We start from the raw sequence: 27,558 nt of genomic DNA, 5'->3' as shown, positions 1-27,558 counted from the left end.
TCGGTGTGTTGTCGGTGGTGGCTTGTAACCGGATTGGCTCTTTTGCCTGCTCACTCCACCAATCGAGCCACTCGAATCCGGTTCGGGTCGGAGCGGAAGCACCTTCCACCCTTCATTGCCCACCCTGTTGCCAGTTGCAGCCAGACGCACTTGAAACTGTAGCGCTGTGCCCTAGCACTAGTCTTATAAATAATAAAACGACACCGAACATCCTGCTCATTTCCCGGTTGCGGTTGGTGCGGCGCGAGTGTTGTGTACTGTTGTGAGGAAAAAGCTTTCCAGCCACGGCCCAGTCCCAGTTTCGATTCCGTGCGCTGCCCGCGTGCGCGTGTGTTTGTGTGTAGAGGAAATCGACGTCATATGACAAAAACTCACCATCTCCCAATCGGAACGAAACAGGAAGGTAGTGTGTCCTCTGTGAACGGAGATTTGCTGCTGTTATAAAAAAGCGCTGTGTGTGAGGTGGTTTTTTCTTTGCCGTTTCGTGTAGCTTCATTTGTGCTATTTGTTACACGGTTTCGGATTTAACTCGCATTCGGATAGCCGCAGTCTGGTTGTGTGTTTCTGCTTTATCCCGGAAAATGGATAATTCATCCCAGTCGGTGGTACAAAGCCGGGATAAACCTTCTTTCTGGCTGCAGTGGGAACGGATGAAGGTCTTTCCTACGGAGCAGGGGACGTGGCATGGGATGGGATATTCATGATACCGCTTGCTTTATGTAAAACCGGATATGAAAGTTTGAAAAACAGAACAGAACACAGCCCGGCGTGTCGGACACTTTTGTTGAATATTTAAAAGAAAATGTCAGAAGAATTCCTGGTACGGCACGTAGCGCTGCATGCCGAAAGAGCTGCAGGTGTCAAAATGCATTAAATAGTTAATGAAACGAGATAAAAACGCAGAAGAAAATGAAACACAGCAAAAAGTGCACCTATAATTGATATTTTATTTTATTTAACAAGAAAGATGCATCAATATTTCTCAAGTAAGAAAACAGAAAAAGGAAAGCAAATCATCCACAGTTTTTTGTAGTATAAATTCGCCTCTAGCTCTAGAAGCACGTACTGTCGCATTAAAAACCTAAAAATAAACCACTTTATTTGCCGGAAAAACGATCAACCGCATCGTAAAACACCGCATTTATCGCATTTCCTGTCCAGGAGCTCCCACCGTGTAAAACAGCACTCAATCAGTGTAATTGAATTGTGCTGCTTTGACACATATTTTGCCACTGGCACTAGCAAACACCGGGCGAAAAACCGGAAAATCCGGACATCTAATCAACTGATTGTAGCAATTAATGCTGAAAACCCGGTCCCCGGCACGGCACGTGTCAGTTAATTTGCGCTAACACGTTCGAATACGCAGCCAAGCTTTTCGGGGTTGCCCGCCGGTTGCCACCACAGAATGTTACCAGCAGTAGTAATTAATTTTGAGGTGTTTATGTGTGCTTGTGGTAGATAAATCACTTAACGAAATTTCATTCCGGACCACCACGTGCCATTGCATTTGCTCCGCTGTTAGTGGGGAGTACCAATTTACGTCAATTATTCCAATTGGAGATGGGACTAAACGCGGCACTAGCTGATAAATAGGTGACAGCTTTGCTTTGGGATAGTTAAATGATGCAGTTCGATTGCATTTATTTTTAATTTTTCATTTCGAAACTAAAAGCACGCTAATCCGAACAAGCGCAACCATGTTTACCGCGCTTAGCAAGGCGTGTGCCAGATAGTGCTTACAACGGGCCGGGCTTCCTCGACGGTAATGAACGGGCTGGTAATGCTGCCGCTCATTACCATAACACGACAGTTGACAGCCGGGCTCATCTCCATAACTATAAAGTTCTTTCAACTTGTCGCAACGTTGCCCCAGCCGCGTGCTAATTGAGCGTGCACTCTGCGGGAGAATCTCTCTACCCTCATGCCCCAACACACTATCTGGAAACGCATAAACACTTAGCGCGGTTCGGTGACACCGGACCGATGCACAACATTTATCGCACTTTTTTTCACCCCCCCCCCCCCCCCCCCCCCTGTTTTCATCCACCACCTTGTGCAGTGTCAAATCATCAAAAGCTTACACTTCGCCGTATGCATGCACCCGATGCAATCGATTGTAATCATATTTACGGATCCAATTTGAATAAAGTCATCCATTTCAGTGGTGCTCCACCGAAGGTTGCCCGGAAGTTGAGTAGGCGGTGAATAGGTTGCATTTTTGTGAGGTTAGTAGTTACGCGACCCCACAGCAGCATCACGCTCTCTCTCTCTCACTCTCTCGCGCGCTCAGGGTTTAGTGCAAGCCATCTCGCTGTTCTACAGTTCACAGAAAGCTTCCCATTTTGCATAGCGGCACATTCGCGGAAGCATCGCAGTCAGTCGCCTTCGGTTATGGTGGGAGTTGAATTATTCAAAATAAAATATAAAAAAGGCACTCTAAGTAAATAAAGAAAAAAAAAAACGAAGCAAAGATACTGCAAAAGACGAATCGTGCATGGAAGCTAATGGCCCCGCTTGCGCTTTTTCCCGCCCCAAGTGGATGTTGTTGTTTTTGCAGCCCCTTCCCTCACGCCAAGCTGCTGGTGCTGGCAGGGATGCGGATTTTTGTTTGTACACCACAAGTCGGCCAGGCTGAAAATGCAGCTCAGCGTGGGTAAGTTTCGTGTTTTTTTCGTTGTTTTTTTTTACTGCACCTCTAGCACCCCGAGCGCGCTGTTTGCTGCTGTTCTGCTTGCAGCCGCCGGTTGATTGCATTCCTGCTGCTATCCATTTCCATAAGGTTCAGGCTGCCGTGAAAATGCTTTCCCTTTATGGGTGGCACCGAGAGGCGATGCAGCGAAGGTTACGCTATTTTGACTTGCTTTGTAAGGGTAAATATTGTGAGCTCGAATAAAAAAAAACGGCAAAACAACTATAACAATAGCACAGCTGAAGAATAGCTTTACGCACGAAACCAAACAAAAAGGAGTGTAGAGAGCACAAGCTTGAGAAGTACATTTTAATTGCATTCAATGCTTCTGCAGGTTGTGGATATTTTATTTTTGCAGCGCTTTCTTGGAAATGTGGTGCAATATTAGTGCAAGGTACGAGGATTTCAACATTTATTCAAATTATACCTCTTCTAGGACATAACTATGAATTTCTCAAAGCAATTGTTATTTATCTTAAATTGTAAAAAAATATACCAATCAAACAAAAAGACAGATTGTGAACAATGCGTGACAACTGCTGCATTCTGCCTTCAGCGGCAAATGTTCGGACTGTTTACTTTATCATTCTCCAATCAGTAGACACCTAAGCCCCCGTAGCTTAACAGAGCACACCCTGAAGACTTAAGCTTTCACCATGATCCCATCTGATCGGCAGATGTGTCGTCTCCACCTGATTGAAGCAGTTCCAAAGACTGACCACGCAATACACGTGCAATGGGAGGGTTTTAATTACACAAGATTAACCTGAACGCCGATGGCCGTCGTCGACGGCCGCAGCACGTTGAACGGTACTTATAGAACGATAACAACTGTCACCGGCGATAAGCTGCCAGGAGGTTTTGATTGCACTGATAGGGTGGTGCAGTTATTGCACTGTTTATCTTGAGATAGGCAGATAGAATGTCTTTTAATTAGATAAGAGCAGTGCCAGGTTCCGTTTTAGATACCGTCTGCTACCTTGAAGGAATGAACTCCAATATCCTCCCCGCCCGAAGATGCTTCGGATGCTTCCGGCCAAGTCCTAACGCGCTGCTGTCACTTCCTTCTACCAGATGAATGTAGCTCACTGTCTACCATCAGCTGGCAGGTTCCGTGCAAAGTCCTATCTTTTAATTGAAACGATTCGATCCAATGTCAAACGGGCCTCGTCTGCCGTATCTCGTTCCGCATTGACCATACCGCCATACTTGCTGCCACGATGCTTGCACACCCGCGCCGAACCACGCGGAAGTATAAACTGGCAGCAGGCAGAGCGTCAGCAGACAAAGTAGAGGGGGCGTTTTTGTGTTTTGTGTTTGTTAAACCTTTACGACAAAGCATGCAACGGTGCGCTGCCGTTTGTTTTTTTGTTATCGTTGTGCGCGTGAAACACGGGTCGCTTGTTTTTTGTTTAGCGGCTCCCAATGACAGACATGCAAAACAACACTACTTTCTTCTGTGCAAACAACGCCGAGCAGAGCCGTTTGCGATTCATTTAGTTTGCGGTGTACTTTTCCGCAGGTGAGAACTGGTGGCACCAGTTCACGCAAACGTGCGCAGGTAAGCGTTACTAGTAGCAACACAGGGTGACACACAGCAGTGGCTTCTCAGTAGCGTACGATCTAGGGCGCGCTTCAGTTCGTCACCTCGCAGCGCGTGCTATGCACAAACGTCGTTTAGGTCGATTTAGTTCACACATACAACACTCCACGGTACTTGATTGAGTGAGTGATGGTGTCAGAAGTAGAACTTAATTAATAAAACACGATCGAACGCGGCACAGAACAGCAATAAAAAGTAACTGCACGCGCTCAAGTTGTTTTTTTGCCCCTCCACTCCAAAGTTAAGCTCGATTCTTAACCGCACAAATCGATCTAGATCGCGCGCGCGCGCACCAGCTGTTTTTGTTGTGCTTTTTTTGTCGCTCTTCTATCCCCCTGCTGTCACCCTTCGCTTCGAGAGTGTTTTAAGCGCGCGCGGCACAGACAGCGTTGCGTCGTCGTTCTCGACGCCGTCTCCACGGTATCGAAGTGCGCGATCTCGAGCGAGTGCTCAAAGTGTGCGCCTCCGGTTCAGTTCGACGAGCAAACGCGGTCACGCAGTTTGTTCTCCACCGTTCGGAGTGTTTGAGTGGCGCGTGTGATACCAGAACAGGGCCCCAAAATCGGACTACTTTGCGTAAACGCCCACGGTGTGCTGCTTGGTGTGTCGTTTGCTAATGGATTTTTAATATGGTCGCGTCCGCGAGCCGAGGCATGCGAAAACGCTCAGCGGCTGCCCGAGTGTGCGAGTGTTAGGCGCGGCGATTCGAATTGACAGTTACGAGATGGCTTTGTCGGAGATGATGACGATGATGACGACGGCGACGATCACAACAAAAACGACCACTGCCGATCAGGGTGAACCAGCAGTGAGTGAGTGCGTGATTCAGTAGCGTCCAGGCTGTGGTGTAGTTCGGAGATTTGCTAAATTGCTACCGCACCAACCAGATGAATCAGAATGTAGCGATGCAAAGCAGTGGCCCATTGTCTTGAGAAGTATCTAGACAAGCAAGAAGCTTTAGAGGTGTGAAGATATATTATCTGCCAGCAGTGCATTTTGTATCTTTTATCGTTGTTCCATGTGCGATATACTCGAACGTCAACTGCAGCTATACGGTCGTGGTTCGCAACTTTGTGAAGTGTCTGATAGTGTGCAAACCGTTGAGAGGTGTGGTTGAAGTAGTAAACTTGATGTCTTTCATCTATTTTTAGCTTCAAAAAGTTGTAAACAAAGCTCGTGAAGTGATATAGTGCTAAACGGTGTGCATCTGATGTGTTTTATTAGTGTAATCTTCCAAGAAATTGCTACCACCAGCAGAAAACACGACCATCTTGCGTAAAGTAGCAATCACTCATATGTGTTCTGCGGTACAAAAATTCTACATGCGGCAGTGTCGCTGTCGGAAGTGAAACGCGAATGGGACAGGGAGGACTAATCTCTTGCAGAAATCTCACACACGTCTCAATTAGCTGTAAGTGATTAGCGCTTTCCGTGTATTGCTACAATCGTTTCAACAATTCCGAGCAAAACCAGCATCGTCATCGTCACCATCATCATCAGCACCATCGAAAACGACACCAACCAACATGGTTTACGTCTCCACCCGTTCAGCTACGCTATGGATGCCTCTACTACTGCTGCAGAACCTTGTCACAATCAAGTAAGTCAATATCAATTTCTGTGTGTGTGTTTTTTTTTTCTCCTTCTATATTTATCGTATCGTTTCTGTCAGCTGCTCTGTTGTCGACCATAACGAAGCTTTTCACCATGATTAGTTCGAACTTTAGCCAGCTGTCACCGATAACATCTTGCTGATGCTGCTGTAAAATTTTGTTTTCGCCAACATACCTCCTACTCCAGTGGCTTCAAATCCATTTAGCCCCTTTTCACCGCCTCACTTCGGCGCGATAGTCACTATGGGGAAGATAATCAACCAGTCAGCATCTAGCTCGCCCGGATTTTCCCCGAGCAAGTTAACTTTTCATTTCCAGTAGCACGGGATGTTGAAGAATAAATATTGCAAAACCACGGTTTGCTCATTCAATCATGTCTCATTCATCATTCACTCACAGTTCACTGTTAGATGCGCTCCTTGTTCGTGGTTGATGTTTGCAACACCAGAATAAGCTGCAAAAGTTGTCTGTTTTTGTGTGTGATTCTGTGCAAGTGCAATATGTCACCCGGTATGCACGGTGTGGAAAGACGGGAATGAAATTTGAAGAAGAACTTTACCAGCTTCCCAGAATGAATGGGTGACAGTGTGCAAATTGAAACAGCAAGACGGCGTGTTGATAGATAGTTCGCTTTTGGGCGAAACGTACCACCAGGTTGGGGGGACCGCTGTGCGGCAAAAAACATTAGTGTAAAAACACCTCTGCGCTAAGCGCCCCTTGCTAAACCGCTAACCGTGCGCTAAGTCAATGCGAAGAAAAAAAGAAACACACGCCAACACACAAGAACCTGCTACCATCATCGCTCGCTTATCACGTGTGCCACAAATGTAGACCACCTCCGAGTTTGGAAATGCTTTGCATAAACTGCATATATAATGGATTCCGGGCTTGCTTGTACCCCGAAGCACCAGCAGCAGCAGTTGCAGCTGCTGCACGCTAACGAAGGGGAAGAACTTACTAACGCCACTTAATTACAATGTCAAAACTGTCAGACCAAAAACCTATCATCGGGTGCGCCTTCCTACTCTCGGGCCCGTTCGGCTAGCCTTCCTCCCGAAAAACACTATCATTTTAGAGGTTAACCGCTTCCGGCAGGCAGTGAACGTTCTTTGGCTGGTGTGCTACCACACGCACACCGACGTCGATTGTAATTTCTTCGCCCTTCGCCGTACCGTGTTAAGGGTTTTGGGCGGGTGTTACTGGGGGGTAGGGAGCCGTTTACTTTCTGCCTGATGTGTACCGTGCCTAACGAGAGCGGCCCGGGGAAACGAGACACACCGAGCAATGGTACCGGCGTTTAATTAAATCTCAAAAACCGCCAACTTCCGGAACATCTGGCCGTGGGTGGCGGCCGTGGGAGGTCCATCAGCTTCAAACGGCAACCTAGCTAGCCCACTAGCGACATTCAATCCGGACTGGTAGCCCGCAACCGTTTGACTGCCCACGTGGTCTGCACGGCTTGGACGCCGTGCGCAAGCAGCGCACCCGCACGCTGGATTAGAATCTTAATTGAAGTAAATTTGGCACAATTAAACAACCGAAATTAATAATGAATTAATGCACCCGTTCCTTTCGGCTACGCATTGGCTCCGAACGCAGCCAACGTCCTGCCAAGGAGTAGAAAATCTAATTAAAATCCTACAAAACATGGTTGTCTGTGTCAAATCTGGCATCCATCAGGAAACGAAACGGTGTCATCATTTAAGCCTAGGAGATTGATGCTTCTTGCATGGCTAAAAATAGTAATGTTTTTTTGGTATGGAGTAGTTCATGAGATTCATTGAGACTGTGCTTAAAATATCTTGCTCCGACTGGTTCGTAAGCTTTCGAAACATTTGCAGTGGTTTGTGTAGAATGATAAAGTTTTTCAAGCAAGTCCACCACCATCTTTAGAGTCTAAATAGTTAATCAAATGCGTGTAGCTCAGTTATTAGACGTTACTTGGATGTGAAAATGAATTATGCATCTAATGGTAATTGGATTACTCAATAAATCAACTTCAATTGTTACCTGATTTCGATAAAATTGTGATTTATTTTTAATTTTTATCAATTACTGACGTACTTGTTGACTTTTGGACCTGTGGCTGTAGTTTCAGTACATCCTATTTGGCTAGATCTGACTATAATAATATAATAATAATAATAATAATAATAATAATAATAATATTACTAAGGCCGGGCGACATTGTCCGTACTCGCTAGTGTAATTTTTATTTCCACTAGCGCATCTGGCGGCGGCTGGTGAAAGCTTTTTTAGGTCATCGAGGGAATGGTCATGCCGGATCTCAAAATTAAGTAATTTTTCCATCGTTTTTTGTCATGAAAACGGATGCATTGCGTGCAGGACATGTGCATCTACCTTTTACAACACTTTTTTCGTCCGAATTTTGTTTTTGTCGTCTCCAACTTTCGGTTTTGCTGCCTGAAAAACTACACACCAAGAGTTTTATTGGCCTTTTTGTCAACTTTATCTTTGTTTTGTTTTGTTTTACATAAGGAAAACATAATTACATTGTGTAGTTCCGATTTGACGATGATATATTATGGTGGTATTTATTTTTTGCATTTCTTGTATCATGTACAAAACAAATCAACCGTTGAACAAAACAATAAAAATGCCACGAAAATTAAAAAAATAGATTCTAATGTATTTGGTGATGTTTTAAGAAAAACAAAGATCATGTATATCATATTTCTTATAGTTAAAAGTCTTAATTGGTCTGGAAATAAAAATAGTTTGATTCTATCTCAACTATAATTATTATTAAACAAATTCCCTCACTCATTGATGAGCTCCTGAAGGTATGCAATGGTAATTGTCATTGTGTTTTTATATTTCCAATTATAAGTAAACTAAATGGAAAGTTTTTTATGCAAAAGAATCAATCAAGAATGAAGTTGAAATAGAGAGTTCATTGAAACTTTGAAAAGAAAAAATGGTTTGTTAACACGTCCTGACAAAACTCCATAGTTTGTGTGGACAAGTAGTCAAATAAAATTCTTAATTAATTATTCGTCAATCAACGCGGTTTGACGGCATATGCCAGGACAAAGCATATCAGGCTATAAACAAATTATTTACTTTACAAAACAGACTATATGATTGAAAATACTCTCTCCATTACTTTCTTTGTTGCATTTCAAACAGATCATTCGAAGTGTACTGGAACATACCGACCTTCATGTGCAACCAGTTTGGCTTCGAGTTTAGCAGTGTCAACCGGACGTACTCGGTCGTGCAAAACCGAAACGATACCTTCCGTGGCAACGCCGTCTCGATACTGTACGATCCGGGCAAGTTCCCGGCCCTGCTCGAGAAACCGTCCACCAAAACGCTCTACAAGCGTAACGGTGGTGTGCCGCAGGAGGGCAACCTGACCGAGCATCTGGAGATATTCGAGCGCCATCTGGACGAGCTGATACCGGATCGCAATTTCAGCGGTACGTTGCTTTGAAAACACTACCCATCAAAAACCCTACGACAACAAACGGGCAACCCGTTGCCAACCAACCAGCAACCGCTGTCAGCCACTTCTTGACCTTTCCAAACACCTTCCAGGTATCGGCATCATCGACTTCGAGTCCTGGCGGCCCATCTACCGGCAGAACTTTGGCTCGCTCCAACCGTACAAGGATCTGTCGGTCAAGATCGAACGCGAACGACACCCGTACTGGTCGGGCAACCATCTCGAACGGGAGGTAGGTAAACAGATTAACTGCTTTTCTTCGGTAAACGATACCACCACGTCTCCAGCGGCGACGACAAAGCGCTCCCATACAAAGCGAACCCATTACTGGGGAAGCTTTTTGAAAAGGTTTCAACCCTTTGAACAGTGACCAATCTCTCTGTTTCACGGTAATGGCGGTGGAAAAAGTGGAAAACATAAAGCAGTAGAGAAAACAGGATACTTCCTCCGAGAGTCCATTTTGGTTGACGAGCGGCAAAACGGAAAAAAGCCACAAATGTATTTGTCCAGCTTCTCGTTCAATAATCGGGACTCGGGCTTTCTGGGAAGCTTTTCCGTTCCTGCCATAAATAATTGCCAAAAAAAAAACAAAAAGCCTTTCCTGCTGCATTAAGTGCAGAAAGCCATCGGGATCGGTTGGGGCGTTCCGTTGTTTAGGGGCTGCCTGAACCGTTTCACTCTTTACACAGGATCTCTTTCGCCTCCAAAAAGATCAATAAACGCCAGTAACAGATCTTAAGGGATGTGGATGGAGGTAAAAGCAGCACACACAAAAAAACAATCACACTCCTCAACAGAAAACCGATTATCAGCGACGTCATGATGGTAAGTGGCCGGTAAGGGTTCAACCTTCGGGAACGCCCGCTCACTCTCGGGGTGGAAAATAAATGAATGCACAAAGGCACGGTAGCAGCAGGTGGGGAGGGTCTTTTTTTTTCTTCATTTCTTTCAACCAACTCACCGCCATCATAAATATGCGGAAATCATGCGTGACCCAACCAGTGGCTTGGGTTTTTTCGGTACCCGGGGTGATTTGTTTACCGTGTCGATCCGTTTTTGCCCCACGCAACACGGTAACGAGCGTTGTTGGTTGTCCACATTGCTTGGATCCTTTTCTGCGCCATCCTCTTAAAATAGCCTGCAGCTAATGTGTTGTAGTATGAATTGGTTTACCGATGGGTGAAATTTTGAGCTGCTAAAGTAGAGTTTTTTGTTAATAAAGGCAAAGTGAAGCACAAAGCATGAATAAAAGGTTGTGCTCCAAAGAGTTGACCGTTTTGCAGGCAATCAATTATATCCTGTCCTGATACGGGATTCCTGATACTCAATAATATGATGCGTGAAATAGATAGTGGAGCTATTACTACCTCAAACTTTATACCATTATACCTTGAGTTACGTCAATAAGCTAATAGTAATATTTGTAGGTTTGAGTAATATTTCAGCAATATTTTACATAGTTTTTTTTTTAGGTTCAAAAGTTAAAATTGTAGGTTTGGTGAGATGTGCAAGAGAAACAATAAGATAAACAAGATATTATAATATATAAAAAGCTAACACTAAACATTATGATAACTTATTGATAACAAGAATCGCTACATAAATACATGACATTCTTCGTGCGCTGTTTAGAGATTGGTAGAAGTAGCGCCTAAATGTAGGCAAAATATTTTTTTTCACATCTATATATTTCCTCCTTTGTATTACTTTTTCTCTTATTGTTTATTGCACAGTACCACAGTAGTAGAATATAACAAAAACCCGGATTTAGGCACTTACCACTCAGAAGTAAATTGAGTGGCTTTCTATTAATTTTTCATCTTTACTAAAATTGGTCAAAGTAATTTTATGGAAGGAAATACAAAATTCAATTGGATTATTCCAACATTTGATTTTAACAAATTGTGTTTAGCTGACTGGACTCCATAGTCAATTGACCATGGGGTCCTACTCTAGTGCAAGGTCCCTTGCGGGATTACTCTACCCTTTTTATATATGCTGGACTAACCATTCCGCTTACCGTTAAACCTCAACACTAAATTGCATTTTACTTGCTTTTTCACATCAACACTCATTCACACTTTTGTTTCTCTGAATGTAGCTTCAAGTGAAACCATTCTAGCTAAGCTTAAACCTTAACTTATCCAATGAAACGTTCGCCTGTCGTCAACCACGCATGAAAAATCCTTCGGGGAATTAATTGTTCCGGCAACCATGCTATACGCCCCCATCTTAATATATTCATGGGACGCACGGACAAGATACGATGACAGCAACGATAAGTTGTTTAGGCTTCGTTATAAATTCATCTCTCTATTCCGCACTGCCTTACCGACTGGTTCAGTCCATCCACTGCCAGTTGTCATGTTCCCTTGTTTTTCCCCCCACGCCGAAGTGAGTATTTTCGCGAAGACGATTTCTGGCACAAGGATCTAGTCTTTTCGGTTTCCCGGAAAGTAGATTGAGGGTTTTTTTGTCCCTTAAATGCCCCAGCCGGTTTCCCATTCTTACAGCTCATCGATTCCGCTCTGTTGGCCAAACGGTTGCAAAGAATGAGTGTAGCGACGAATCCGTTACGTTCCGGGAAGGATTTGCCATAGTCAGCTCGGTAAGCACCAATTGTTCGTCCATTCCTTCATTTGGGAACCGTTTAGGAGCTCTGCGAATCATTTAGCTGTAAGGATATTTTTTTGCCTTTGCTTTATTCTGCAAACTGGCAAAAAGCTTGTATTAATTTAGTAAGCATATTAGATTCACTTTTTCAATGACATTGGACGAGAGCATCCTTTGTCAAACACACCGGCCCTCGCAACGGGTTTGGTTTTGACATGCATCATGGAACCGGTTTTTTTCCTCGTGAACAGGTGACAAATGTAGATTTTCATTTCCCTGTCCGAGCGTTGTCATTGGAAATTCATGTCTTGCTGTGCCATCGCATCCAAATCCGGCGAGACTCGCTCGTGTTTTTTTGTCTGCTCTTTTCCCTCCTATTTCTATCGTCTAACATTGTTCAACGAGATTGGAAACATGACGGAAGCGCTTCTTAATCCGAACCGAACAGGCTGGCTGGACAGTGGCTGAGGTCGCTGTAGGCAACACAGAATGGCATCCAAGGTAGCAGGGAAAGTTTAATAAACCGGAAAATGAAAATCATATCCCGGACGCCGGTGACTCCCCAGAGTACCGGACAGACCGTGCCGGATATCGTTGTCGACGAGTGAATCGTTCGGACATTGATCGGTTTCGGGGGTGAATTAAAAAGGAAAGAAAAAAAACAGAATATCCAGGAACAAAGCCTATCCTTTGCCGGTGTAGAGAGTGCTCAGAGCCGGTAACCAATTGGGAATTGAGTGTAGGATATCTAAAAAAAGCATACAAAAACATAATTGACCAACATACGATTATTGGATTAGAATGATTCGTTAGCATAAGCATCAACATTTTTCCGTTTTGGCACGAACATGCAAAGGAAGGTCTGAACTAACTAACAATTCAATGCACACTGACTCAATCAAAACAATACTTAGGTTTATAAACACGCACAACAATTCTCGACGCTCAAATATTTAGAAAGCATTTTTATAATTTAAAAGTTGTAAACTATCCACCAAATAATCTCAGAATTGCGGAAAAGCTTTCACATTCTCAAAACACACTTTGAGAAAATTATCTACGATGAGTATTGAAACCAGTTTAACATATTAAAAACAAACGGTGTGTAATGTGGTAGTGGCCTGTACGGTACATACTGTACATCGAACAGCGTTGCGGTAGGTCAGTTTTTACTGACATGAGCCGAGGTGGAATAATACATCGATCGAACGGACTTTTCAGCACTTGATCGTCCAGGCGATCATAGAAACCTTTAGGAGGTTTCCCTTACTGGAAACGTTGGAGTTTAGAAGCCTTACCTTGGGTAGGGGGACATAACTAAACTCTTGAAATAAGTTGGAAGGCGAAGTATTAGGAAGTGTAACGTCCTATCTTGGCAGTCCGAACGAATCTGACCTGCCACGGTCGGAATTGGTTTTATTTATACTCAATAAGTTTCGTACATTTGGTTTTGGAATGTGTTTTTGTCCTAATTAAAGGTTATTGATATGAGGTGCAATTTATACATTGTATCGGAAGTGAGGTGTCTATCAATTTGTGCCTATGCTGCACTTTTAGTGTTTTTACAAAGGTTCTGGAAAGTTTCAACTGTTCTAGCCAAAGAACGAGTGCGTTCGTTGCTCTTTGCCTACACTGCGCTTTTAGCAATAAGTTGCTATGCGTCTGCTTTGCTGCAGTAACGCTTGAATTGCTTATGCTGCGCGATTCGGTTGTTTTCGATAAAATGTGTCTCAATGGTTTTTTCTATGAACGGTATGGTCTAGGTATGTTGCTATGGAGTGGATTGATTTGCTGATGCAATATAATGACTGTGTTGCAATAATGTGATTTGACTTTACGGAGTGTGTTACAATGTGTCTATAGCTGATAGTGTGTATTATAATAAGTTCTGTATAGCAGATATGCTACAGGTGGTAAAACATGCCGTAGCTACAAACAAAACTGCTCTGAACATTCTCAGTACAAATTTTACTTTTTCTTACCACTTCAACTTTATCTTTGAATGTATTTATCACCTTCACAAAGTATATAATGACGGCTGTGAAGTTTCGGAAGCAAATTGCTGCTGTGTCACTGAGCTACTTCGCTAAACTTCTCTAATTCCGTTCATTGAAGCATACAATTGGCTCGCCTTCGCTCCTGAATTTGCGGGACCGGATCGATGGAAAAGTTCAAGGCTATCACAAAATGACAGCATGACGAATTTCACATTTTTATTATGCTGCTCATCACAACTAAGTTAAGCGTGAACCAAGGGACCAGCGATTTTTTTTAAAAGGAATATTGGTTTGGTCTTGCTGTAGATGACACATAGTCGATACTTGTAGTTTCCTTTAACTCTATGCCTCTGTATCTATCTCTCACTACCTGCTGCTCTCTATCTCGCCCTGTTTTCTCTTTTTTCCACTGATAAATGGTCATTTATATCGGACCAATTTCACCCCGATCTACTCTTTCTTTGTCACGCCGCCATTCTTTTCCCATTATTCCCAACTGTCCATTCCACTGGGAAACAACTGTCAAACGAGACAAACTTGACAGGATGGTTTTCAAATTGCTGGAGCACAACACGGGGAAGCCAAATTACAGCGGCGCAAGCACTGGAGAGGAAAACCACAAAACTAGCGAGAAGAAAAGGAAAAACCGCGAACCAACATGGACATGAATGTAAATTCGCCTGGCTGGTATGCAATTTGTGCCATCGTTCCGCTGGGCAGTTTTGCAGCAGTGCAAAGTGATTTGGGTTCCTTCACAAAACCGCTTGACGTTGCTGTGGTTTGGATGAAAATGGTCAATTTTTGTTTAGCAGAGTAGTGGAATGCAGACAACGTTTAATTTAGATGGAATGTGCCCCCAACACACCGTTAACCACAGTCGGTTGGGCTGTGTAATGAAATATTTTCCTATAATTAGAGTGTTTGTGTCGCGGTATCATTAGTGAGCATTCCGGCATAAGCTTACTCTAGCTATGATTGATTTGAAATCTTCAAGCTTACCAGTGAAAACATTATTTTCTCATTAGATATTCAAAAAAAAAATGCCATACCACTTCTTAACTACATCAATACACCACAAATCGATACCGCACACTGGCAAATGCAATCGAAGCCGTGCGAACGCTCCTCAATGCAGGACACACTTTGACCTTTTTCCCACTTACTTAACAATTGTTTATGAACTTCCGCTCCTCCAGGCCCCCATGCACACTTCATAAACGCTGTACGGGGACGTTCGTCTGCTGGCACTCAATATCCCCACTCTTCCCAGTTCATTACGATTTCTACATTTTCTTTCGGCACACTTTGGGCGCAAAACTTTCCCAAACAGCGCCACCCCTTTTTATGCGCCAGGCTTCACCTTTCGTATGCGTCTCTTGCCATCACCTTCGCCGCGCTCCGCCACACTCAGCAAAAAAACCACCGACGGGGAGTCCAATAAAACTTAATTAATATCTTTTACGATATTAGTTTTATTGCTCGGCAGGGAGTCGGTGCTGTTGCAGGAGGGGCGAGGGAAAAGAAAAACTCTTCCAAACCGTACAAAGAGTCAACGCTTTTGGGGCAGGTTGAAGCGGAGTGCTTTATACCGACGATGTGTAGAGTAAAAGGCACTCATGCAAGGAAGCAAAAGCTCATCAGAAACTGTGCAAATTGCTCCTGTGAATCACCTCCGGTGACATCTAACTGAAAAATATAGTACGACCGAAAGAGTTTGGTAGAGAAAGAAACTAAAGCACCTCGGGTATGGTTTTATTTCCGACAGTAGATGGTGTACAAAGTTTGAGGAACTTTTCTACTTTATCTTCTCTATTCGAGATCAAAGATACGTTGTTTTTTACTACCAATTGAATTAACTAGAACTTATTACAGGAGTGTTATGTCCGGTTCGTTCGTAGCATAGTGACGGTTACATTTACTGAATAACTCAATGCTTTTATCTTAGGAATTTTATATTTAATGAAAATCAACGCCTTATTAGATTGTTTATTACACTTATGTTTGAATATCATTAATTATCTAACTTATGATGTTTATTTTCTACCGATAAGCAAAATGCTTTCAAGCATAATATTTTATCCTGAAAGAACTAAACACTTTACAGGATTGTCCTTGCATCAATGCCGTAAAAAGTAATATATCCAATGTATCCAACTAAACGCCTAAAGGTATGCAATTTTACCTTGGTTCCAAAATTGGTCTATTGACTGAATGGTCAATACCCCTTTCACAAACATTCTTCTCTTGAAAAGTATGATTTAATTAAAATTCGAAGGCTCCCTGCATTACAGCAATCATTGGACAATTGCATAACTCTAGGCGTGATGCTACATGGATTGCATACATTTATAAAAAAAAAGGATATCCCTCACACGATACGCCTAGAGTTATGCACATTGCCTAAATAAACCACAACAAACTGTTTTTAAGCTACTTTTTAAGCGCCTTTGCAAAAAATAACTCGAATTATTCCATATTTTGACAACCTTAAAAACCTAAATATCACAAATAAATGAAGATCGAAAGAATTGCAGCGTTGATTGCCACAAGCTGCTCCACAAACGCTTCGATATCCACAAAGATAGCACAGCAACCACAACCAAACAGCAAACCCCCTTAACGACAGTGGCTCGACCACACAAAGAGTAAATCAATTCCCTCCAAACAGACCATTGTATTGCTATGGGTTTAAGTACATCACAATGGTGCGCCCACAAGACATGCTATAATTGCTGCACCATTGAAAACATTTTCAAAATAACCTCAGACGCTTACCGCCATGCAATTAAGAGGGCAAAAAGAGATGGTAAAGTGGAAGAAAAGGAACAAATAGAAACGGCAAAACGGCAGACAGATTGTTGCTTGCGCTCTCTCAGTTGCGAAGAATGTTGCTGCTGTATGAATACCATTAGCTACCGTCGTTCTCTACACGGTCCCTTCGTCGAGACGACCATGCTAGCCGATGCAAAGTCCTGCTGCTAACTGTCAACCACTAAAATGTCATTATCTTTTCTTTCCCTGTTTCTGGTGGAAGCAAATTTCTATTGTCTCAAATCAAGGTCTTCCCGTTGACCTGACCTACACGGTGCTAGAAAAGGCCAAGTGGCAAAAAGGCATAGACACGAGCAGCTGGCGTACACGGAGAAGCTCAAGCATCCGGTGGCCATATTTCACCACGATACCAAACAAGCATCGCTTCTCGAAAGCAACGTGAGCCTAGAGCACGGGCAGCATTGTCTCGCCCGTTCCACACAATAACTCGTGGGTGCAGTAAGGTAGAATTGTCGACTCGAGTTGCTGTCTACCTCGCCATCCCCTGGGTGCTGTCTTATTCTAAAGAATAACGCTAAAACAGTACCCGATACTACGTTGAGTCCTGCTGGTACTGGCCTTCCACGTACAGTGTGTGTCCCTGGGTCGTATATTATCCTGACCGGTTCGGTCAAAACCAAACCCATCCCCAGAACCTTGTACATACCGGAGAGCATATGGTAACCACCTGCAGCAGTACGTTCCCGGTCGAATCTAAGGCTCAGAAAAAAATGAATCTCTCCCCCGGGATGGGACCACTGACCGAAAAAGCTATGCTACTATGGCCGATTTAGATGTAGAGTTTTAGGTGCTGTAGTAGCTGTGAAGTAGTGTCCTGCAGAGTGTTCTTAGTAGAGGAAAACGTTCCAGCGCCAGTGTTCGTCTGCTCGTTCCGTTTCATTTATTTACTCACACGGCGTGTTTCTTTCTCTCTTTCCCCAGGCGACCCGTCGGTTCGAAGCAACAGGGCGCGAGTTTATGGAGCAAACGCTGCTGCTAGCGAAACAGCGACGACCCCAAGCGGCCTGGGGTTACTATGCCTTTCCCTACTGCTTCAACATGAACGGTGCGGCTAGCACTCGCTCGGAAAACTGTTCACCGGAAGTGCAGCGAGAAAACAACCGGTAATTTAGACGCGCAAGACCACTGTCCGAAACCATTCGCCTACCATTCGACCTCACCGCACGGTACCAAAAAACAACACCTAGTACACCAAACTTCTAAAGTTCACACTCACACAGCATCCAACGGTATCTAAGCGATGGCGCCCCAAAAAAAGGATAAAGCTCGAACACAGACTGCGAATGAGGGCGACGAGCCGTTGCTATTCGCTTTCTTCCCCAGCCGGAAACAGCAACCGGTTCCGTTTCCAATCCTTTCACGAAAATGGTTCTGTCTGGCTTACATCGCCCATTGTTAGGTGATGTTCCGTAGCTCGGAAAAGCGATAGTGTTCCACCCGCAAAGGGATTTTACTCCACCCTCCCCCGCAGGCGACTATCAGGCTGCCACCAGCAGTCCTGGCATACCGAAAATCGGCCGAGCGGGAGGAATTAATAAATTATCGTCAACTTTCAACACTTCTAATGCGGGGTACGGTGGGAGTTTCGTCTCCCGGCACCCGAGAGTCACACCGGAGCTGCAAATTACGACGCAAGACTGCTTGTTGTTTCTGTTGCTTTGTTTGTTTGTAGTGTGAAGAAACGACGGTGTAAATGGATTGCTTTATTGTTCCTTCTCGTGGGAGCTTTGGCAGGGAGTTTGTAAACCAGGTGGCGGTTTTTGTACTTTTAGATGTTTGGAGATGTGCACTAAAGTGTTTACTCTTGATGGAATAATGGAAAACTGCTATACATTGAACAAAGCGAATAGTGAACAGGGAGTTGGGAAGCTGTTGTAAAATATCATTTTTTTACCCACCAACTTAAAATGCTAACTTCGAGGGTTTTAGGGAATGAGTTGGTTCCATATAGTATCTGGAAACACTTTGATATTGTACCTTAACTTCCAAATCATTTGATTCTGCTTTAATTGTAGCCTGTTTTCTCAAGAGCCTATATTATATATGTATCGAGGACAAATTATTAAAAAAATAGATTGCTAACAGATCAGCAAAATCAATTATTTTGACTTCATTCACGGGGCGGTCCTGTGCTACAGACGTCGAATCGAACGACTCAATAACATGTTCGTCACGGGTTCAACCCTATATTGGACCGTCCCCCCGTAGCAGGGATTGACTATCCGGCTGCGTGGTAATGAATTTAGTCTCGAAAGCCCATACAGGCCCGGCATGTCCGCGTAGGACGTTACGCTAAATAGTAGCAGTAGTAGACTTCATTCTGTAAAGCAAGGATCATTCTATAAAGCAAGCATCAATCACTTTTGTTAACATTTGAAGTGATATTGGACTGAATAATAAGATAACATTTCTTTAAATGTTCAGATTTTATACTGCATTTTCATTTAATAATGTAGTCCAGAGGAAGTGATTATTATTGCATGCACTATTATTTTACTATCGTGAACTGTTACACACCGTGGCTCTTTTTTGTGGAGCAAAATAAACGTAAATGATAATATATTTTCAATTCAATTGGAATAGCTGTTTGCGGAACATAAGGAAGTCGTAACCCAGTATTACTATCCGATTCATAACATTGGAAGAAACGACCATTCTGGAGTTTAAAACCTTATGCCGTATCCTTTTTTATATCTTCCTCCACAGCATCATGTGGCTGTTCGATGGATCGGACATCATCTTCCCATCTGTCTATCTGCGGGAAAAGCTATCACCAAGCGAACGGGAGCAGCTAATACGGGGACGCGTCCGAGAAGCCGTCCGGGTGGCGCAGCGCACCAAGCCAAGGCGCAAAGTTTTGACCTATCTACGCTACGTTTACACCGACTCCATTCAGTACCTGACGGAAGTAAGTATGACTCTTAGTTCGTTAGTTTCTTTTTTTCTTTAAACTTCATCTTCAAGAACGATCGGTTCATCGCCTTCAGCGAGCCATACGCTCGGTTCTAAAGAGCAAGTAAACAGCACTGGTAAAAATAAACTTCTAGCACACCAAGTGCCGACTAATGGTTCATACATGATGTCGGAGCGGAACCATACAAACCTTTAAAAAAACAACCCTGAAACTTACGGATATCAACAAGTTTACACCCCATGCATGCGTGACTGTTACATCCTTCAGTAAGAAGTTTCGGTAACTACTTGTTGCTGCAGTCGCTTGCGTGGCATTACTTGTGACGGCATAAATATTGATCAAACACTATGTCCCAAGTTGGGAAGTGAACTCCGGAAAACAAACCGGAAAGAAGGAAGCACGAACGGATGGTATTATTTTGCATACGTGAGTAACATGTGTGACATTTGGTACCATTCGAAATCCTCGAGATGGAGTATCCTACAGTGGCAGAATATTAGATGGCAGACGTTATCATGTCCCACTTCATGTTCGCTCCAGTGAACAGACACCTGAAAATGAACGCTATCCTTTGAATTATTATTATCTGTCCAATAGATTTTGTTTCCCTTCTGTAACTCTTTGCCCATGAATCAGCATACAAAATTGGGAATTGCAGACTGATACTCCTGGGACCAACCTCCCGCATGTTACGTTTGATGGAAATAAAACACCTGATACGGGTTGACAGGTGACGGGACATCCTCTTTCCAACGCTTCGCAATGCGCACAACAGAATGGGTTTGTTTTTCTCAAAGTCAAACCGAAAATAGTCCCAACCTTAGCAGCAACTCGGCAAGCGCTTAAAAAGAGCGGTAACAAAGTTTACGCCGGGCTCGCTTCTTCGAAACTGTTGACTGCTGTTGCGCAAAGTATCGTCACCGGAAGTGCAACTGCACTTTTATCGACATTTCTTCGCCCGGATAAGATACACTTGCTTTCTTAGCTTTCTTGACGCTGGCTTCTCCTACCAACGCTCTCCTTACTTCTTCATCTCGTTCCGTTACATTGATACATTACAGCAGGCTGCCCAGACGGCAAGAGAGTTTGCATTAGAGTGCCAAGCAAAAGAACCCTTGATTAAGGTCACCGGAAACTTGCACCAAACTCAATTACCCTCTCGGGAGTGGCGTATCAAGAACATCCCGCTATCCTTCGAACGGGGATATGATAAGCATTAAAAGTTACGGAAAGCAAAAGCAGAAGCGCCAAGTTTCCGATTTTAGCGGCGGTGTGAAGGGCGGGACGGCGACCCGGTGGTCGTAGTTGTAGAGTTGCTGGTAAAGTTTGGTGACATTGAAAAAATGTAAATTTGTTCGTTTTTCTTTTTGTTTATGCATTCATTCCGATTGTATTTGAAACAATGTATCGTAATTTCATTGTTTTGATTCAACAAATAGCATGATCTTTTCAGAAAACAATGTGTTCATTTTACCAACAAAAAATTGAATAACAATCATTTGTATTTTGTTTCATTTACTTTTTGCTTTTTGTTCAATTTATCTACAGCAAATTCATTTTTCGTGAGTTTGTTTTTTAATATTCTATATTATGAGTTCTGAAAAGAGTACCATTTGAATCATGATAGACTTCGTCAAAGACCAATCATTCAAAACACTCAAACTCAAAGATTCTCAAACTAAATCTATGCATTATCCAAGATGCAAGAACTCTTTTTTGCCTAATCAACATTACGGAAAAAAGAAACTTTTCTAATTTGCAGCAATCATCGGCATCAGAATACTCAAGTTCAGAAGCGATGTACGGAATACTTCAGACAGGCACAATGGCATTTCTCGGATCTTTCAAACTCAATTTGACAAATATCGTGACATCTAAGACGCTTGAACGTTGAAATAACGCTTGTTCTTCGAAATAAGTCACTTATAACTGCTTTCTCCCGAATGCGTCCATTCGTATGCCTGATATCACGGCATTGGAGCATGCAATTGGGGCAATTGAAAATCCTACCAGACAGCCTTCCAACCAGTATGAAGAAAACCGGGCGCCCACTAACAGGGCTCATTATATGGAAGCCGGTATTCCATGTTCTCGACTATGCTCATCACATCAGTCTCCTGCCGGCACAATGGCTGAGCTGTGGCTGTTGTTATTTATGCAGCCTCCGGTTAACGGAATCGTGGATTGTGTTGCTTTCTAGGGGGGAAAAACATCCACAAAAAAAACATGGAGCCATGTCCAGGCTCGTCCAGCGTCCGTCCCAGCAGCTGATATCAACGATTCAGCGACGACGCGCCTGGATGCGCTATGGGCGAACTTTTTAATTATTTTTACCACTTTCCACTGTCCCGCGAGATTGCGCCTGAACTTGAGAAATTCTCGGTCAAAGCCACTCGCTTTCTCTCTCCCTCTCTCCCTATTCACGGCTTTTGACTAGCGATGGTGTGGAAAAAATACAGCGCAACGGCACGACTTCCGAGAAATCGTACTGGAAACTGCGCTCGAAAGAGTGGAATTGATGTGGCAAACGAAGGAAAAAAAGGAGACGAAGTTGGGAAAAATCTTCTCGCAAACAAGCCCCATCTAAACAGGGATACAACAAGGCAAAAAAAAACAATCTTGATATTTGACGACAACCAACACGAGACACTTCACTTGACTTACTCCTTTTCTGTGCCCATTTCCGATGCGCTCGACTTTGCTGTGTTTGTGCTGGCAGTTGATGTTTATTTCTTTTCGAATTTTTCCATCCTCCAAACGAATCAAGTTTAAATTTTTGCTCCCTGCTGCCGGTTCGGGTAACTTTTCCCTGCTTCGCGTGTTTTGCATTCGAAGAGATTGACTCTTGTTTTGCTTCCCATCCCTTCGAAGATCATCACACCGCCAGCACACCGGCACTTTGGCCGTTGGAAGATTGATGAAATTGAGTGAGCTGACCAGAGCTGCGAGTGATAAACATTTCGCCCAAAACTTTGCTTCAACTGTCGTTTGCGTCTTGTTTGTGTTTTGGGACAATTTATGCCGATTTTTCCCAAGACCCTAAGAGTTAGAGGCGATACAGATACATCACAGCGGAACATCTAGGGCGAATCGGGCACAAAACTATGAGCCATTTCCAAAAGTAGACGGTGAGGCACCAAAAGAAAGTCTTCAATTTTTGTTAGAAAAGAGTGCAAAAAACTTCATTATTATTTCCCTAAGGTCAGGACTAACAAAAGCTTTCCATCCGAGTTTCTCTTTCTCTTCGTGCGCAAATGACGCATTTGTGTCACACTGCTAAGCTCCGGAGGTAAAATGCAAATTTCTAATTGCACTTTTTTCACAGCACAGAGTGTCCAATTTTCATTTTGTTGGCCTTCCATTTTCACCGGCTCGTTTTTAATTCGCAAAACTCCTAAGCAACTCCTCCGGAGCACGTGCACACTGTCACTGTCAAACGGAATAACCAACCGGGTGCGAAACGCTGCAAATTAGATCTCAATTCAATGGGGACTTTATTCTTTCTGCTTTTTGCTGCTGTTTTTTTTTGGTTCATGATACCTTTTTCTTACTAATTGTCATTAGCAGTTAGACGTTTTTCTTCGGTTTGGCAAGATTGTAAAGGTGGTTTTGTTATTTATGTGCATCTAAATGAGTCGAGATAATTAATCTTCCGATTAACAGCTGTGTTAATTTTTAACACGGGGTTTTCTGTCGTGTTTTATAATCCTTTCAACCATTTCTTGGTAGTAGGGTAATGTCTTATTGTATTCCAAAATTAATTAAACACCGCTTTGTTTCTCGAAATCCCTTATTAACCTTTAAATAGACGCTGAAAGAGGATCCACTGTTCGTTTTTTAGCTTTTTTTAGGGTATTAGTTTTCAACTTAGTCGTACAACTTAGCAACATGCCCGTCATGGACTCAAGCCCTATATGACCCATGCCTCCCCACTCATACGTAGGACTGACTATCCTACTATTGGAAATCTACAACCCACTAATAAGCAGGTCCATTTGTCGTACAGACTGGCCGTAACCGACAATGGTTCTTACACCAAAGAAGATGGAAATGATTAAATTAAAAAGATTTTTTTTTAATATTCCTAAGACTTGTAGCATTACAACTGAACACAGCACTTAATTTATAATATTACCTCTTTGTTCATAATATCATTTATTCCAGAGCGACTGGATCAATGCACTCGCAGCTATGAAGAGTACCGGATCCGATGGTATCATTTTGTGGGGCAGCTCATTCGATCTTAACACACGGTAAGCTGGTCCATTGTTTTTAACATCAAATTATACTCACTACATTATGTGGATGTTTTCCTTCCAAACTATATGACAGGCAAAAATGTACCTCCTTTAAAGCGTACCTGGATAGTACGCTCGGACCCGTGCTTAGCACGCTGCAACCGCGCTACATAGTGAAAAACATTCCAGATACATCGACCTGAATCTACACCGTTAGGGTAAAATTATTAAAGCAGCTTTCTTTTGTCTTTGCCAAATGAACCAACCAACCAATCAACCAACAACCACCAGGGGATCCATCAACAAGATACAGCAAGTGGTGGTCTACGCTTAAGCAGACTGTTCGATTTCGTTAAGGATTTTTATACAATTTTTTACTGTACGATACAACGAAATAAATATGCCTAAAATGTGAAACAAACAAAACATTTTATGGATGATACCTTCATTGTAGCATTTATTTTATAAAGAACATTATAATCGTGACTTACGACTACATAGATTGGAATGAGCTGATGGCAACACAGGTCGGAATGAGAGATTTGAGGCAAAGTGAAGCTCTTTCTTGTCCACTCTTTAAAATCGCCCTGAGTTATGTTTTCCCCTTGATGAAGTTCTACCAATGTTTTCAATTCCTTAGCCTCACGATTGACTTTGACGGTATTTGCAAAATGACAGCAATAGTTTGTGATGAGAATACCAGATTCAAACGTAAAGCACGAAGAAATGAGGAGGAAATAACTGTTTACCGGAGGTTCATCGTGTGATTGGTGTTAACTGGGAGGCAGCGTTTTATTTGACGGTGACTACCTCTAGGAGCAACAGCGAAATTTGGAAAAGTATTTTTCAAGTGAATCTATGACCTTCACCATTGATTCTTCCGTAGGTCCTCTATGGACACGAACCTTGGACTATCTTTTGCAATGTGTTCCAGCATGCCAGACGTACCATGAATGAGTTGAAGGCGATGAATAAACCACGAGTTTGCTGACCTGAGCCAGTCGTCTTGGCGGAGGCATAGACCAACAGAATACCGTGGCTGGGGCGTGTTATGAGGATACCGGACCCATCATGCCCCATCGAGAAAAGGTTTCACAGCAAAGCTCAGCACGAGGAGCAGAAGTTCGTTGGCTGAATAAGATGAAGCAAAAACTTTCTAAAGTCGACTGTCTGCATCGAGGAGAAGCTGCTGCTAGGGGCGGAGGTTTTTACAATGTTTGTTGAAATCATTTTTTCTAATGTAATGAATTCTTGTCAACTCAACCGTTGTTCCGTTGTTTTAAACCCTTCAAGGATAGGTTGGCAATTTCAATGCTAGTTCCAATAAACCATCATCAGTTGATTACTCCTTCATACGGTACATGATTGTACTGGGAATCCAGTTGAAATGGGATATTACGGAATGGAAATGGAGCTTACGATGATGCTTTGACAAGCAAAACCCGTTTAATGGACCAGCTTAACAGCAACGATTAACCATGCATCTATCAGATTCATGCAGTGCTTTTTTAGTCTTTGTAAATGAAAGTTTCTACAGGACAAGAATTGCTGAACTCCTCCATCGAATGATGTCACGTTTGTTTGACAAGCGCTACAAATAATAGAGAACTACGACACAAATTAATGAATAGATTAATATTGAATAGGATTTACACACTCTAACCACCTTGAAACGTTAACACCTTCTAATGGCATAAGCTGAATCTGGACGTAAAGAGTTTGTTTTGCGTCTTATACGCAAAGCTCTATTGCTGGCTCCATTAACCCATCCCCTTGCTTAACTTTTTTATAAAAATAACAAAACTTTTTTCTCCAAAAAATCCCCTAATGGATCCATCAAAATGAGCAAAACACAGTGTGCACACACCGGTGCAAAGTTCGTTCCGATACGTTAACAAGATTGGAGTGACACCAGCTTCCCATTTTCCCTCATCATGACCACCAAAAAAAAAAAAGTAACGCTCATCCACACGTTCCTGGCTGGCCGAAAATCTCAGCACCGTGTGGCGCTAGGAGCACCATAATTAACTGCCATGATTAATGATCGTGCGCTTTCCTACACCCATAATGCACTACAAATTGGAATTGGCTTTGAAAAATGGGCTTTCCTCACCATTAACTTTGAACCATATACCAAGCAGTACATGTGTGAGCTGGGGCCACCAGCTGTAAATCGTACCTTGCTTGTGAATAACTAACGACTTACTGTTGGCTGGAAGGACTTCGAGGGCAAGGGCGCAAAATGCTTGCGTTATGTATACGGTTTGGTACGCTTGAATCTGAATATTTCGGCGAAGCAGCAATCTTTCACTGCGAGCAACGCCAAAATCCAATCTGCGGATCAGTTTTCCAACGGCAAAGTGCTCTGGCAGCTGAAGCGTCTTCTATCATCCCTCGCTGTTACTTCCTGCTGCAGGGAGGGGACGAAATACTTACCCACCAAAAAGAAACAAAAATCACATTTTGTGCCTCAAAAATGCACAGTCCATTTTTCTAATACACTAACATCGAATAAAAATGGGAAAATTGAAAATAAAAAACCACACGCAAAGGACACACAGTGTCGCATCTGTTGGATGGCCTTGCGTTCGCTGAAAGGAATGCGTCCTCTTGTCATTGGATACGTATCAATGTCTCTCTTTTTTTCTGTTCATCTTACACAAGCTTCTTTGATTTTGACTCACCAGAAAATGGATCCCTCGGCTAGGTGTCAAATCCAATCACCAATCATTCAGATGTACGTTTCGGTTTGTGCGAATGATGGGATTTACATTTCAATATCTAATCTGCCTTTGTTCGCAGATACCGTAGATGGCATTCGGGACAGGCGGTGGGAGATAGGCGTGCAGAGGGGTCGAATTTTTGACAGGGGCAACGGTGCCCTTGGCAAGATCAAATTTTTCAATAAATTTTCTCGAACGAAACATCCCAAATGCTGAAACGGGAGAGCTTGTGGTTCAAAAAGCCACCAATCGAATGGTATATTTGTGCAAGCTTATTTCATTCCGAAAAATTGCATTTCCTTTGATACAGCAGTAGAATTTAGAGCAGGACTCAATAGTTCCTAAACTAATAATGAATATCTAAACATAAGTTAAACACCAAGCACAACATGTTTCTTTCTTTGATAGTCCACTTACTATATGGTTTACATATATCTTATATTTGCCCTAACGTCCGACACGGACATGCTCTGCCTTTTCAGGCTTTTGAGACTATTTTAAAATAAAAAATACATCTTTCTTGAAAACGAGGCAATTGAAAAACCTGTCTCCCATTTGCTGTATCGGTCAGTCGTAGGTATTTTTACTATTCTTAAATAAAACATGCTTATCCCAGGAAATGTTTCACCATAACATCGACTCCGTTTTTTCTAAGCGAAAGCTGTTTCTTCTCACTGAAAGGTCACACGGCATGGTTCCCGCCACGGGGTAAACGATTTTGCAACCTTGATTGCTTATCACGGCGTTCGGGCGATTTATTGCCGTTGTCTGTGCTTGTGATTTGTAATCATTCCAAGGTGACATAAATAGAAGAAGAAGAATATGTCATCTTTCTGCCACGTTCTATTTTTAACCGTAATCCCA

General features: G+C 42.9%; 1 protein-coding gene across 6 annotated transcripts; it reads left to right on the top strand.

The window, feature by feature from the left end:
• Positions 1-240: 240 nt before the first annotated feature.
• Positions 241-24,387, top strand: LOC121600342 (hyaluronidase Tab y 2.0101-like). Of its 6 annotated transcripts, none has more exons than XM_041928831.1 (8): positions 241-403; positions 5,447-5,895; positions 9,059-9,351; positions 9,470-9,609; positions 17,741-17,922; positions 19,526-19,727; positions 23,898-23,986; positions 24,066-24,387. In XM_041928831.1, the coding sequence occupies exons 2-8, from the start codon at positions 5,822-5,824 to the stop codon at positions 24,172-24,174; spliced, it is 1,089 nt and encodes a 362-aa protein (XP_041784765.1). In that variant the 5' UTR covers positions 241-403; positions 5,447-5,821; the 3' UTR covers positions 24,175-24,387. The 6 variants fall into 6 exon arrangements, with proteins under 6 accessions (XP_041784765.1, XP_041784767.1, XP_041784768.1 ...); XM_041928833.1 differs by lacking the exon at positions 241-403 and adding an exon at positions 4,219-4,253; XM_041928834.1 differs by lacking the exon at positions 241-403 and adding an exon at positions 4,298-4,405.
• Positions 24,388-27,558: the final 3,171 nt, after the last annotated feature.

The sequence above is a fragment of the Anopheles merus genome, chromosome 3L (genome assembly GCF_017562075.2).
Source record: "Anopheles merus strain MAF chromosome 3L, AmerM5.1, whole genome shotgun sequence".
Classification (NCBI taxonomy): Eukaryota; Metazoa; Arthropoda; class Insecta; order Diptera; family Culicidae; genus Anopheles; species Anopheles merus.
Note: the sequence above shows the minus strand (reverse complement) of the source record. Positions and strands in the feature narration are given on the sequence as shown.

Excerpts from the sequence above, each read along its gene's own strand:
- LOC121600342 (XM_041928831.1), top strand. The coding sequence starts at position 5,822 with ATGGTTTACGTCTCCACCCGTTCAGCTACGCTATGGATGCCTCTACTA. Across the intron at positions 5,896-9,058 it reads CAGAACCTTGTCACAATCAA|ATCATTCGAAGTGTACTGGA; the intron begins GTAAGTCAATAT and ends CATTTCAAACAG. Across the intron at positions 17,923-19,525 it reads GTGCAGCGAGAAAACAACCG|CATCATGTGGCTGTTCGATG; the intron begins GTAATTTAGACG and ends CTTCCTCCACAG.